At 41.0% G+C, this 15,406-nt stretch overlaps 1 protein-coding gene across 2 annotated transcripts; it reads left to right on the top strand.

The window, feature by feature from the left end:
* The first annotated feature begins 520 nt into the window (after nucleotides 1-520).
* STEAP1 (STEAP family member 1) lies at nucleotides 521-14,761 on the top strand. Of its 2 annotated transcripts, none has more exons than XM_032991714.2 (5): nucleotides 521-597; nucleotides 4,807-4,911; nucleotides 7,043-7,555; nucleotides 9,051-9,215; nucleotides 11,008-14,761. In XM_032991714.2, exons 2-5 carry the CDS (start codon nucleotides 4,819-4,821, stop codon nucleotides 11,263-11,265), a joined length of 1,029 nt encoding a protein of 342 aa, XP_032847605.2. In that variant the 5' UTR covers nucleotides 521-597; nucleotides 4,807-4,818; the 3' UTR covers nucleotides 11,266-14,761. The 2 variants fall into 2 exon arrangements, with proteins under 2 accessions (XP_032847605.2, XP_042658119.1); XM_042802185.1 differs by lacking the exon at nucleotides 521-597 and adding an exon at nucleotides 984-1,463.
* Nucleotides 14,762-15,406: the final 645 nt, after the last annotated feature.

Raw genomic sequence — 15,406 nt, 5'->3', positions numbered from 1 at the left:
TGCTGTGGACTGGGGAAAAAAAAAAAAAAAAACAAACAAAAAACCCCAACCAACCAACCAACCAACCAAAACAAACAAACAAACAAACAAACAAAAAACAAACAAAAAACAAACAAACAAACAAAAACCCACAACAAACAACAATAACCTGACAAAAATGGAGCAGAAAAGAAAATCAAACAGCACTGTCACAAAGTGAGACAATACAAAATATTTAACACAGGAGAGACAATTATACCATCTTTTATTCCTTCTACAGCCATATCCTCTTTTCTGCCAGATGTAGCATTCAGCTGGAGTCTATGTCTACTTAACATCTACTGAGAAGGAAGAAAAAAACATTCCCAAGATATAAAGAGATGGAGCTTGGCATCATTTCTGTGAAGATATCATGAGGAAGCTGCAATAAGCTCTGCGTGAAGAAATGAAAACATTTCTGAGACAGACTGGCCATGTTTTCTGCGATGTCAGTAAGCCACTAAATGTTGAAATATCCACTAAAACAGAGCTTTCACAAGATAATGATAGTTCACACCGTTTTGTGACTAAACTTTCAGGAGACAGCTGCGTTTTCAGAAATGGCAGCACAGAGAAAAGGTACACGATCATGGTATTTGGGGGGAAAAAAAAAAAAAAAAAAAAAAAAAGAAAAGTGAGGACTGCTCGTATTAGAAGCAGGATTTAATACAGCATTTTGCCAGGCTGGGAGAGTGACAGGTTTGGAAAAAGCGGTAGGGCAGGGAGGACGGGCTGAAAGGCGGGGAGGTGTCCCGGGCAGGGATGTGTGTGAAGGGCTGCGTTTTTCGGGCGGCTGGTGGGGCGGGGGCTGCCCCGCAGCCCCGCAAAGCGCCGGAGATGCCTCCGCCACAGCCTTGTGCGCCCCGGCAGCGGGAGCGGGGCTGCCGGCCCGAGGCAGGGGCGCGAAGGCGAGGGGCGCCCGGTGAGGCAGCGCACCTCGGCGCCTCTTCCTCCTCCTCCTCCTCCTCCTCCTCCTCCTCCTCCCGCGGGGCGGGGAGGGCGCAGGTGAATGCGCCCTTTGTCCAGCCGAGGCCTCAGCAGACCCGCGGCTGGGAGCTGCTTGGGGCGGCCGGCCCAAGGGGAGACCCCCGAGGCCACGCCGCTCCGCCGCCCTCCGGTGCTCACCGCGGCTCGGGACGCGGGACGGGGATCCGGCTTACACCCCGCGGGCGCGGAGGGGAGCGGGATGGGCGCGGAAGGCGGGGCCGGGAGGGGAGGTGGAGGCTCCGGCCAGGCCCCCCCCCCCCCCCCCCGCCGCTCCCCATCTCAGAGCCCGGCAGGCGCTCCGCGGCTGCCCCGAGTCCGCCCTCCCCGACAGACCCGCGCGGCCGCCGCCGGGGCTGAGGGAGCCGAGCCGGGGCCCGCCGCCGCCCCCCCCCCCCACCGCTGCGGCGGGGGCTCCGGGCTCTGGAGCGAAGGAGAGGCTGCGCGGACGGCGGGCCGAGGTGGGTGAGCCCCGGGGGGGGCGGCGGCCGTTGGCGGAGCCGCCGGAGCCCGCGTGGCCGGGCCGAGGCCGGGTTCCGGCGTGGGGCCCCGCCCGCCCCGCGGCCGCCGGGACGGGACGGGACGGGACGGGACGGGACGGGACGGGACGGGTCCCCTCGGCGGGCGCGGGCTCGGGCTCCCCGCGGCGCCCGGCCCCCCCCGGGCAGCGGCGCGCAGCGTGCGGGCGCCGGGCGGGCCGCCCACCCGGACCTGCCCCGGCCGGCGCGGTGCGCCCCGGGCGCGCTCCGGGCAAGGAGAAGCGCCGAGCGACGCTCCCCCGCTCCGGCCCCCCCGCCCTGGGTTTTTATTAGGTTTTCCACAGAGCTCAGCAGAATTTTTAAGAGCAGCGAAAGTTATTTATTCGTGTCCCGAGTGCTTACACCGTCCGGCGCGGTGCAGCAGGCACCTCGAAAGCGAGACAGTTATCCCTAACGTGTCCCCGCTGTCATTTTCCGAGGGTGCCAAAGGAAAGAGTCGCAGTCCCTCTTCCGTCGCCTCATCATTATTATCATAGCCTGTTTATTTTACCCATTTTTATTTTTTTCGTGGAGCCAGCCCTGAAACCCCTTACTCGGGAAAACCTCTCACTGACTTTGGATGATGTTTTCTCGGGGTAGTGTCTGCACAGTCTGGATCCCCGTTGGTTCGGCGTTACAATGAGCCTGCTTTCTCACTGCAAAATACAGTAGCGTACTCACAGCATTGGAAACTTGGCCTTCTGCAGCTGGACATCCTCCATCCTCATTCACAGCTGCCTTCCAGAGCAGGACGGGCGTGCACTGAGGGTGGACATTACAACTGTTTTCTTTCATAACAGTTGTGGCTTAAATAAGGCTATGACTGATTAGTTTCTGTCTCTCACAGGACTCCTTACATTTTTGTCTTCAGATGTATTCCAAAAAGACACATGCTATAGATGACTCCTTTCTGGCAATTCATAAGGCACCGAATAGTGGATTTATAAGTGTCTTGTATTAAGGGATTTCCAAGACTAATACTGTGCTTTGTTACTGGGCGTACCCAATAAATAATTTTGTGTCAGCTGTGGTATCAGAAGCCAAGTGGACTATTACGGTTCAGCACCAATGTTTCCTTGCATTCAGTCACATGGCTGTAACTCATATTTCCATGGATGAGCACATTCACACACTCTTTTTTCTTCGCATTTTGTCTTCTGCTGCATAAGCCATTAACACATTATTTATCATTGTATTAAACATTGTTTCCCAGAAGAACCAACAAATCAGGTTTTAGGATCAGCAGCTGTCATCCTAGCTCATGTATTTATTCATTTGTGCACATCATGATAGCATTTACTGCATCCTCATCAATACAAACCTTTAGCTAGAAGCTATTACCAGACTCTTAATTTCCAAATTTTCTAAATGAAGAGTGATACCAGCATGAGAATCTGGTGAGTCAAGCTCTTCCAGACAGAGCTTCCCAATCTAAAATATTCTTTTGGACCCCCCAAGATAGTGTGGTAGTCAGAAGAGGAGAGTTATGAAGTGGCTGGGATCACTGTGTAAGCTCATGCAGACTGTTGATAAGTGAAGAAAAAAAAAAAAAAAAACAGCAAAAATCTGAGCCACAAGCTGTTTTAACAATTTTAAGAAGTCAGTCTCATTACCTAAAGGAATAAAACGTCAGTCTGTAAGTTTACATCCTTTTATTTTCCACATCAAACTTTAAAAATTAAATGGCAGGCCTCAAAACCAGTGTGACTACCCTTCATGTTCTGAGTTCTTTTAAAAATAGATCTGGAGTTTACTGTATTTGTTACATTTTTTTTCCAGGTAAGTACATTATACTAAGTTCTGCTTGAAAACTATTATTTGCCATTGTAACAGCTAGAAATGCAGTATATGAAAACATGTAGAAGTAGATATTCTTAACTAATCACGGGACTGCAGGAGCTGAGGTTTTATGAAGACATCTGATACCCAGAAACCTGTGATAAAATGACTGGGACTAGCTCTAGGATTGGGTGGGGAGGAATAGAAATGTGCCTTCGTGGACCCGTGCTTTCTTGTGTGCAGCATATACAGACCATCCATTAGCTGGTGTAGGAAAGGGTTAACAGCCTGACCTTCAGACAGAAGCTCTTGTTGACCCTACTCTGCAACACTTGGCTGAAAGGTTATGCCCAAAGGGAAAGTTTGCTAGCAGGAGGGAAAAATCCAAAGAGAAATACTTAGGAAAAGAATACTGTGGCTTCAGGAGTCCGGTGGCCTGGCAGAACTCAAACCCTCGCAGCAGACAGTACAAGACTGTAGGACTCATCCACTGAAGGAACCAGACGCAGTTAAAAAAAAAAAAGGGCAACTGCCCATACAATTTCCCAACAGGTTTATGGGTATAAAAGAAACAGTAGTTAGCAAAACAGTTTCATATCTAGTAATTCAGCTGGAAGGTACCTGGAGGAGCTACCTAGTCACTGTCTTAAAGGTAGCTGCTAGCCCAAGTGTGCTGTGGTACGACACCCTGAGCTGAGCTGCCAGCGGCGCGGTGCTGGTGCCTCTCCTGCAGCATGCAGCTGTGATGCACTCAGAGGAAGTCCTCGTTGCAGGGTCCTTGCAGTTATTTTACAGCCTTCAAGATACTGTCTTTCCTGCTATCCTAAGATTTTCAGAAACATCTCTTTCAGTTTATCCAGTATCATCTTTTTTTTTTTTTTTCCGGCTTCTGATTTCTTATAGTCCTTAGTTGCTTAGAACTATTTCTGCTGGTACTTGTGGGTGATCAGTATTGCCAGTGTACCTTGGAACAGCATGAGTGAAGATCCAGCTGGAGTTTCCTGACAATGTCAAAGGGAGAATGTACCTCTAAATCACAGAGTGACTGTCAGGTAGACCAATCCTAAAATCTAAATCCTAAAACCTAAAAAATATTAGGAAACACGTTTGCATGAGTTTCTTGCCTCAGCAAGTCTCATGAAGTTACCAAAATCCATCTTCATAACGTTTTACATGTTATTTCTGTAAGCTGTTTCAAACTTTATTGTTGCAATTTAAAAACAGTCTGAATTAATTCATTCCACTGGTGACATAAGCATTAGCTTAATTATTATTTTTCATCAGTGATTTTGTTCTGTTGATTCATATCCTCTCAGTCTCTGCTTTACTTAAAACACAAGCTGAGCTTTTCTGTCCTCAGAGGACCGACTGCCTTTTCCTTAGATTATTGTACCTTCTCCAGCAAATGAGCAGAGGAGAGGGAAGAAAATATTTTGAGGGAAAATAGGCTTCAAAGCTCCAGTAGAGCATTTCAAAACCTGTTTTACATCCTGTGTTTGTTTTGCAGGGAGTTTCCACAATGGAGAAGAGGGAAGGTGATAATCATGCCATTGATCAGAATGCAGGTCAGAGCATCGGGCCGAGAAGAAATACAGGAAACCTTAGCAACTTGGTAATGCTTCTGTAAAAAAGCAGCTCATATGTCACACAGAATATTGCAATCTTTAATTTGATTTTGTCCAGAAGCACTGTGTTCCCATCACACTGGCATATCATCAATACTTCTAAAGTCTTGTCACAATACTGACATGAAGAGATAAAAAGATAAAGATCATCTCATTCAGTTTAATCACAGTCCTTGCTAAAAACTACATAGGTTGGGCTGGCTAAACACAGCACGAGGTTAGTTGCTAGTTGCATTTTACCAGATGAGCAAAGCTATGTAGAAATAATTTGAGATTTTTATACAGAAATATAAAATTTATCTTTGGAAGAATCTTCCTAATTGCCACATCAGATTCAGTAGGTTTTCCGTATCACACAAAGAAGTCCAGAAGAAAAAATCCACTCCAACAGCATTTGCCTTTGCAACTGCTGATACACAGAAGTAGTTCAAGCTACAACTTTCTGTTCTAATGTGAACTGTCTCACAGGCTGTGAAATACTGAATTAGACTTTACAGACTATCTCTTCAAGAAAGAGGCATCTCTAGGTGAAACTTGATTCAGATATGTATCTCAGTTTGTGTACCAGCTTCGAATTCTGCAATGCATAGACTACACTCTCATTTTCTTCACAGACTAGAGAATAAAAGTAATTTAGGCTACGCCTTCACTGTTACAAAAATATGCTTTTATCATCAGGTAAACACATAGTAGCTCTTCAGCTAAAAAGCCTAATGAAGACTATGCCCTTTAATTTTACTGTGAGGCACTGTAGACAAGTCAGTCAGGTGGAAAACAGGCTACCTTGTCTCCAATTAGGATTTTACAGCAAGATAGCAGTGTACATTTTTTATCTCTTTGTTAAAACACTACGTATCATTGAAGACAAACACAAGACTTGCACCCACTTACCCTTGCATTATTTACAAGTAGTACATTGTATGAATTGACTGCTTAATCAGCTTCAATGTAATATTTGATTCTTAAGAATGTCAGATAATATTGCTGAGATAAAAAGATCTCCTGTATCCTAGCAGAACACTAACTTGCAACTTTCAAATTACTAATATTTGCGTTCCTCAAAACAGACAGTGCCGTTTCACTTTCCGGAGGTCTGGACATCTGCCACATCAGTCATTCTAAAGCTGAGCCATTTCAGCTTTAGTTCAATGTTACTTTATATTTCACTGGAATATTAAAGGATTTACATGTTTATTACCTAAAGTTATCAGTTCTCCTTCTCTACCCCCGGACAGCTGTCTGCTGCATTAAGTGCAATGTCCTGCTGTTGGTACATGTATTTTATTTTTGTATGTATACTGATCATGTACCTCTTCCACTACAACTGCGGGACAATCTTAAAATATATTATCTCAGTGTAAAACAGTTTATAATACTGCACTAAAATTTTGTACTAGTTTAGCTCCTTCTAAGGATTGTGATGATTCTGCCAGGGTCTTCTGTGAGACTAAAGTCATACCTATGTGGCCACAGAAAAATCAGCTTTTTAAGCTGAAGTGACTCAGTTTCACAAGTTTTCATAAAAGTTAAGAGGACACTATTCCATTTGTGAAGGAGAGGAGGAAGATCATGGGACTTGATGCTGGAGTTGACAGATGTGCAGCTAGTCTAATATGCTGGATCCCAAACATTTCTACTTCTATCCTTGTTCCCTCAATTAAATGTCATTAAAATAGAAGTGACTGAATGAAATATTTTATTGTCTTGACTCTGGATTCTGTTATTGTACATATTATTTGGGCTGCATCATTAAGTCCATAGCTGAAATTTGACATTTGAAAACTGTAGATCATATCATAAGAAGCTGTAATGATGCTTCACATAACGTAACCATCTTCCCTTGTGGTGTAGTTAACTTCCTGGAATTAAAATCTATTTTGAAATTACCACAGATAATTAATGATGAATGCAAAATCTATGCTAAAAGTGCCTTGTTCAACTACTGACTATGATGTTTAAAACGTTGTTTTCAAGCTACCTTGTCTTTAATAGTGTGTATGTTTTGTATATGGTTTCAGCGCAATACAGTGTAAAAGCCATGATGGCAAATACTGCCATTAATGAAGTTTTTAATCTTCTCTTGAACTCACTTGGTATTTATTTTTCTGTCCTTTCCAGAACATGGATATGCAAATCACCAATCCACCAGAAGCAGCTGCACTTTTTAATTTACATCAAGCACACCATTTTGGTGAGTTTGAACAGTCTTCAGAACAACACTGCAAGCAGGAGCTGTTCCCCAAGTGGCACTTGCCAATGAAGATAGCATCTGTGATTTCATTATTAACATTTATTTACACTTCTATGAGAGATGTCATATATCCTTTTATAACCAGAAAGGAAAATGTTTTCTATAAAATTCCAATCCTTGTCATAAACAAGGTTTTACCAGTGGTTTCAATTACCCTTTTAGCACTAGTATATTTACCAGGAATATTAGCTGCTGGTTTCCAGCTGTACTTTTGCACCAAGTATAAAAGGTTTCCTCAGTGGTTGGATAGATGGATGTTATCAAGAAAGCAATTTGGACTTCTCAGTTTCTTCTTCGCTGCAATGCACGCCTGCTATAGCTTATGCTATCCAATGAGAAGATCATACAGATACAAGCTGCTGAACTGGGCATTCCAGCAGGTATGATGGGCATACAAATACCAGCACTTCTGTATTCAGAAAATCCTTGTTTTGGTCAGTCAAGAAATTCAGGGGGGAGGGGAGAAAACCATTTTCATTGCCTTTGATTTTGAAGCAGATCCCTGCAGAGCACTGTTAGGGGATGGAGCAGGACCTAGTTGTTAAAGCATGTAATGGAGAGTCAAGAGTCATCACAGCTGTGCCAGTGTGTATTAAATAAGTCATCTTTTTCACTTGGGATTTTTTTATCTCTCTGTAAAATGCACATAATTATACCTGCCTCACAGGAACATTTAAGTCCCTGGCACACTGTGAGTTTAGTATGGATTAATCTTCTCTGCACCGGTGGAATCTATCTACAAAAACCGAGCACACACCATTTTTAGACATATTCTTTGTAAAGTGAATTAGCCAGCAATGAAGGAGGGCTGAGCTAAATCACAATAATCTGTATTTGCCAGAAAATAAACTCATGAACACTGATGGCTCCACAATTGGGCTGATGCACACTAACTTGTTAAAAGATAGAATTTCAATCATGCTTCTGAGTCATGGGCAGTAATTGGATAGCAAAGGTCTCTAAGATCCTCTGTGACTAGAGAGTTCCTGACATTTGCATACCGCTTTGAGTGCCATGAGTATTGCAATATAAGGAATATTCCAATGTAAGGTATAGACTGCAAATGTTCATTTTTATTACCCTTGAAGTCTAATCTAGAGTTTTATTTAAAACACAATATGAAGTTAGCAGCTTAAGAATTTTGTAAACAGTCAAACTACCTGCTGAAAACTCTGAAATCAGCCTTACCAGTAATATGACTTGAATGGATTACCAGAAATTTCCTTTAGATTCCAGTCCTCAAGATGAAGAAATTATTGTATTAGGGGGTATATTATGCCATGGTGACCACTAGCAGCATCAAAGGGTTGTTGCAAGTACTCATAAATAGGAGAAGCTTTGACATCAGTTTGTTAAAATCACAACCTTTTCTTTCCATACCAACCATCATATTCAGTGCAGCTGGATGTACCAAGTTGTTGTTTTTAAAAAAACAGAGCCAAACAACTATTCTGGCAAGATACCATCTTTAAGAATGCCTGCTGAATTAGCTCCCTGAAATAGTGCTGTTAATATATTTCCTGTTGTTATAATGTCCTCGGTATGGTATTTAGCCATAGGTGGAATTTTTTTGTCAAAGCATAAGGTTTCTCCTGATGTAGAGGCAGGCTAACAGGCCTCAGAACCAGTCTCTCCTGAGCCAAGATGCTGATAAAGTCTAAATACTTTTCACTTAAAGCCCACCTTTGCTCTACAGATACTAGTGGAGACTTTGTGATCAGAAGTAAATAGCAGTTACATTCAGAGACATTCAAGCAAACAAAAATACTATGTTTCTTGGCTTCTTTCCTGAATATTATGGTGAAAATAGCTGTATTTCACACAAACGGCTGTGTGCGCCACTCTGTCATTTTAAATAAGGTGTTCTTTTGGCAGGTCAAACAAAAAAAAGAAAATGCCTGGATTGAACATGATGTTTGGAGAATGGAGATTTATGTGTCTCTAGGAATTCTGGGACTTGCTTTGCTGGCCTTGTTGGCAATAACATCAATCCCATCTGTCAGTCACTCTCTGACCTGGAGAGAGTTCCACTACATTCAGGTATACATAAATGCCACTATTGCATGTCAATAGTCCTGATTTGTAGGACTGCATGTTATCAACTAAGACCATCAGGAGTTAAAAATATCAAACACAGAGAAGTTAGTAGAACCAATCTAGAAGTTTGTTCTGTACTCTTTGTTAATTGCTTTGCAAAAAATGTTCATTTTATTTGTTATTTTGTCAGGAGAAAAGGCTGTCAGGTTCAGGGTATGAAGTGGGAAGACAGACAGCTCCAAACCACTTTTTTGCTTCTCTGACCTGGTGACCAGCAGCAGTTGTCCCTTAAAGGACCTGTTCTTAGGTCAAAGACCTCTGGTGCTGAAGGCATTTCAGTCATTTTCTGGACATCTTATGTTTCAGGAAAGCCCTGTGTCCTGCTGAATTGGGAGTAGGTGGTTTTGAACCAGCCAATTCTGTTCCCATACAACATGAGATTCCACTACACAAGGAGAATTGCTTGTTGCTCCCTTGGAGCTGTTCTGGCAATTTTTTACTGCCTGAGCAGTACCAGGTGGCTGCAAAGTTCAGAAGAAGGCTTCTGCCCAATAATACATGCAAAGGTTCTCCATCTGCAGCATTATCAGCTTCATAACCCCCTCCAGAAAAGGTGTTATCTGAAAAGGAGACATCTTAGAACAGATACATAATTAAATTCAGCCAGTCCTCAATTTGCTACAGATGTACTTGCTTCAATCACCTAAGTATCTGGTTTGCTCTTAGTTCTACTATATTATATGCAGTAATACTCAGGGATGGTTCTACTGACATCAATATGATCACACTAGGGTTAAAGGAGTGTTGAATTAGGTCCTTGAACACCAAAATCTGAAAATCCAATGACCTACTAAGTACCTGGCATTTGAAAACTTGATCTGAATTTGAAAAGATCTGAAATATATCTCTTCCTACAATTACCAGTTTGAGATTCTGCCCACTCTGTGAAGCGCATCATTTGTAAGAAAAGTTTTCAGCTCTACAGAGATCTATATGAACAGGTCTAGTGCATGATTGCTTTCAGTATTAAATTAGCATGGTGAAAAAACCCAGAAGAGTAATACTAATATAGTGGATTAGTTTTATAAACAGATAACCTTTATACTTGAAAATCAGATTCTGTAGATTTAGCACTTGGAAAGGCAGTATTTGACTTCACTGATGACTAATTCCATTTTTCTAACAATATCAAGATTGTTATGTAACAAGAAACTCAAACTTACTAGTAACTTTACCATAAAAATTCCTTTACTCCTGAATTTCGTAGCCAAATTTGTTACTGTAAGTGGAATGAAAGACTTCACTTTCCTGTAGTTGTGTGAATGCTTTTGTCATAGTACTAGACTTACTAGAGTTTCTGATTTTAACTGACCTTAAAATTTTTCCTTGCAAATAATCTGTTAAACCATTTATAAATCTACTTTTGAACTCATAATAATTTATCACAGAAATAAAGTAATTTAGGATAGAGATGGCATCTGTAAATTGAGATATTGAGAACTGACCCTTTTTCAAGAATAGCCTGTAATCCATGATCTCTTCTGTATATTAGCTAAGTATCATAGCAATAGTTGAAAAATGTGCCTCATTTGTTTTCTCTTATGGTAGCATAGAGGGGCACAGTTAGATTCTTGAATTACAGTTCTTATATTTTAGTTCAAAGCCTATGTTCTCTTTTCTTTGACTTAAGTGCGTTGGTTGAGGCCCTTCCTGATTTCCATATCTGCTTAACAGAGTGGGTTTTTTTGCCAAGTTGGAAAAAATAAATACCTTACTACTTTCTTTCTCTTTTCAGAGCAAGATGGGATATTTGGCTCTGCTCCTATGCACTGTTCACGCACTGGTGTTTGCTTGGAATAAGTGGGTTGATGTTAATCAATTTATCTGGTATACACCACCTTCATTTATGGTAGCAGTTTTTCTTCCTATTGTAGTTCTCCTTTGTAAATGCATACTGCTCCTCCCATGTTTTGGGAAGAGGATAAAAAGGATCAGATGTGGTTGGGAAGGTAACACACAAACCAATCAAACCAGCATGACTTCCAGACTGTAGATCAAATATGGACATTTCCTGTCTATGTAAATATGCTCAAGGCCATGAAATGTTCACTCACAAGCTCTGTTTTCGTATTTTCCATAGATGTTTTGTTTTTACTTTTCATTTTGATTTCAGGAGTATGGGATACTTGATGCAGTTTGGACCTTTTCTAAGACAGAAGGTGAAAACATTCATTTTACACTTTAATCTATTCAGTGTTCTGGTATTTGATCATTTCTTTCTTCTGACTCACTGCTTTTAAAATCCAAGGGCTTCATTGCCTCAATCGTAATTCTTTTGTAGGCAAAAGCAATCATAAATCATTGCTCTAGATGGTCACAGAAAGTAAATAAAAGATTACACTGCAGAACCCAGGAATGCTTTCTGCTTCCCACAGCTGCGTCTGTTCTTTTGTTAAATCTCAGTATTATAATGGGACAACAACTAAAGTATTTATCATCCCGTTCCCCCTTTACCGCTGGCATGCTATGTTTCACTCTGCAGAATGGGGACCTTGGCACATGAGCCAGACAGAAACTGTGTATTCCCACCAGGTCTTGGTGGGACAACTGGGCAAGCAGAACTGCAGGGAGCTTTACAAGGTAAATCTTTCCTGAGGCTTGGGCACAGTCTAAAAAAAGAGTTTTTAGACTCAGATCTCCATCTTATACAGGACTAGGTGTGTCTCTATTTACTTAAAACGATAAAACATTTCCCATTTTTTATTCTATGAACACGTTCTTTTGTTTCTGATGCTGGAAATTTTCCATGCTTTTGACCTACGCCTGCAGCCCTTGACATGTGCTAAACTTTATTCGCACAAATTATTCCAGTGGGATAACTCACGTCAGGTAAATGTGTTTTATTGTTTACTCTAGGGCCAGCACAATTGTGTGACTGAAAGAAAAACATTAAAAATAGGCACTTGAATCTTGACATTGATTTGGTGAGATTTTCGTGTAAAATGGCTTCCAAGTGCATTTGCTATTACCAAAAATTTCATACAAACTAATTAAACCTCACTTTCCTTATGCTTCATAGGTCTGGCTGAATGTTTTAAATGAATAATTCATTTTTTAGGATCTATTTTTAAATATGTTATGCAGTCGTTAATATTTTCACCCAGCATCAGGAACATTTCTGCCAGTCTCCCTGCATGAGTTGACTAGGAAACGGACTGATGATGCCACCTATTGCTGGGATCATCTGAATGAGAACTGTAATTGGTAATGGCTCTGGTATTAAAACAAACAGGAAAACAATGTACATGTAAAAAGATACATAATACATGGTGCTAATGACTATGCAGCTAATGGTTCTGTTGTACATTTGTGGACTTGGTACACTGAGCATAAGTAACAGACAAATTAAATAGCTACAGGGTTACTACATTTTGTATTTTCCTGGTTATAACTCCATTCAATTCATTGTAACTTAAAAGTTGGCCCTGTTATTTGCACTTAGTGTTGTACTGTGACAATAACTGGGGACATGGTGGCCTGTATAATATAGACTGAAGAGAAATGAGTGTCATTGTGTATCAAATCAGTAATGCATGACAGAGGCAAATGCTCTCTAAAACACGGGAAGCTAGTTTGCAATGTGAATCTAAGAAATTTCTAACAGAACAGGAAAAGTGTGGTTGTCAATGCATTAGCATTTGCATTTCTATAAATTAAATAAATACATTTTTTTAGAAGTCATATTAGGGATGAATAATATTTGCCAAAGGCTTAATGAGAATACTACCTGCACTTTGTTGTCAGGAGTCATAAAAAAAATAATAAAATAATTTTTCTAATGCAACATGTTGAGGCAAATGCAATAATAAATCATTTTGTCTTCTGTGTTGTCCACTAGCTACTCATAAAGTGTGCTCAAACTTACCACTTAGGACAAAGCTGAGACTGTAAGTACTCCAAGCAACCACTATATGCATTCATTGAAAAGAATGACATTTGGTTTTATCAAAAGATGTGTTAAATTTTGCTCTCCAGAATCAGCCCTGCAGCTCCCTTGCCTAGAAAGTCTCAAGAATTTAATTCAATCTCCAGCTTTGTTAAATTCTGGTCAAATAGTTGGCCTAATTGTTTACAGTTGGTCAGAGAAGCCAACCCTTTGACACAGAGGAATATAAACAGCTTCAGGGGTACAAAGCGTATGGCACAGAGAGCAGAACCTGGCCCTTAATAACTGAAAAAAATGGGCATGAAGACACTCCTTGGAAGAAACTATTCAAAGCTACTCATATGGCATGTATAAAACAAAATCAAGGCAAACTAGTATGTGTATGCATTTAGAGACTAAAATAGTTCAGGGGAATGATAATGGGCTTCAAGGCTTTTCACCTTATTATCACTGTTACCAACTGAAATCTTTTGCACAAGGGCTCTGTTATAGATCAGCTAGATCAGTGAGCATTGAGTATGGTCAATATGGTTATGAAGTTAATGGAAGCTGGAAGTTAAGGTTCTGTGCCTTTGGAGTCTGCATCTTACCGCACAGCAATAATATTTAGGTGACTAAGTCACTTTTGAAAACAGGACTTTAATTCCAAAGTTGGTTTGATCCTTCTGAAATTTTTGTCCAAATTCTTAGAACATTCTCTCTCTGAATCTGCAAGATATTGTCTAATTTGGAGACTAAACCAGATCCTTATTGCAGAAATCACTCTAAGTACCACTGCTAGAAAACAGACCGAGAACATGTAAATATATTCTCTATATTTAACACTTTGTAAAAAGTTTTCGAGTCACCTGTTCTAATACATCTTTATCCAAGCAGCGGGAAGGAACTGCTGTCTATACCACTGTATTTAGTACATAAAATCAGAACAAGGCACATCACAAGCACAGAACTCCTTTCAGAAGGTACTAAAGAAAATGTACATACATTTATCTTCTATTCATGGTGCAGCAGTGATAGCTTTATCCCACTTCAAGTGGCTGACAAATTGTGTCCTAATGAAGCATTCTATTGTAATATGCTGCTCTATGCACTTGTTATATAAGGTAGTGCAAACTGCCATAATTTTATTAATTTCAATCTGTTTATATGGGTTGAAATCCTAACATAAATTACAAGTAAAACCCAATTTCAAGGTCATCATATACTATCCAAACTGACCTTTTATGCTCATCATTCAGCTGCAGACATTAATCGCAGTTCAGAGTTTCTCTCTAGCATTGCCCAGGGGCAAATCCAGAAGTGTCTTCTACCAGCTGAAATTTGCATACTATCTATGAAAGGGCTACAGAAGCAAATCCTATTGACAATATTTTATTTCTTCCTTTGTAATAGACATGATTTAGTTCAACACTAATGAAAATAACTGCATATGTACCTTTTAATTTATGTTTATGTATCTATTTCAAAATTCAGTGTATTAATATGCCTATATGCTACTATAATACTTAAAATCAATGCGTGTGCAAATGTTAGGCACTTATTTGTATAACACAGATTACTTTTATAAAATGATGCATCATTAAATGCTTCAGTGTGTGCTGTATCTGCCATGGTGTCATATACGTCCAGGACATAAAGATAAAAAGGCACAGTAGACTCTAGAAGAGCTGCGGTGATGAACCATTCTCCCCGTGCCAGTGCAGAGCTTGGAGTCTCCAAAGAAGAAAAGACAAAGATGTGAAAGGCAAAATGGACACTTTCATAGGGGGATGTAGTGAAAGTACATTCTTTTCTGGCAGATCTTTTAACTGACAGACTGCATATTCTAGCATTCAGAGGAGATTTTGTGAGAAGGAAAAGAAAGCTAAGCTAGATGTGGAGTGTTCTGGAGGGAGACTTATGACCTGAAAACAGTGATCAAAGACCAGGAAAAGCTCAAGAATGGTGATAACATTGAGGAGAGGAAAGGAATACAGGAGTATTTTTGGGGTAAGAATCCATCACTGGTGTAAGTGGTTTTGCAGTGCCTCTACAAAGGCTGCAAAGTACTTCCTTCAGCTGTTACGTGTCCCCAGTGTGTTTAAGTCAGAGACACAGAACTGAAGCTCTGGAGAGGTACTTAAATTACTGAAGAGACCTGAGGAATTTTATGCCAAGTTTACCTGGGCTAGCCAGATCCCAGAATACTGTTCCCAAGAAGAGTTACCAATAAGCAGTGCCCAGGAAGCTAGAGCCGGGGCTGTTCTGG

Source organism: Tyto alba, unplaced genomic scaffold, assembly GCF_018691265.1.
Source record: "Tyto alba isolate M040663 unplaced genomic scaffold, T.alba_DEE_v4.0 Super-Scaffold_38, whole genome shotgun sequence".
Taxonomy (NCBI): Eukaryota; Metazoa; Chordata; class Aves; order Strigiformes; family Tytonidae; genus Tyto; species Tyto alba.
The sequence above is the reverse complement of the archived record's forward strand: the minus strand, read 5'-3'. Positions and strand labels throughout refer to the sequence as shown.

What these genes read in the sequence shown, in the direction of transcription:
- STEAP1 (XM_032991714.2), top strand. Translation starts at nt 4,819, where the DNA reads ATGGAGAAGAGGGAAGGTGATAATCATGCCATTGATCAGAATGCAGGT. An exon ending in CAGGAAACCTTAGCAACTTG is followed by an intron (nt 4,912 to 7,042) that starts GTAATGCTTCTG and finishes TGTCCTTTCCAG; the next exon opens with AACATGGATATGCAAATCAC. An exon ending in TGAACTGGGCATTCCAGCAG is followed by an intron (nt 7,556 to 9,050) that starts GTATGATGGGCA and finishes TTCTTTTGGCAG; the next exon opens with GTCAAACAAAAAAAAGAAAA.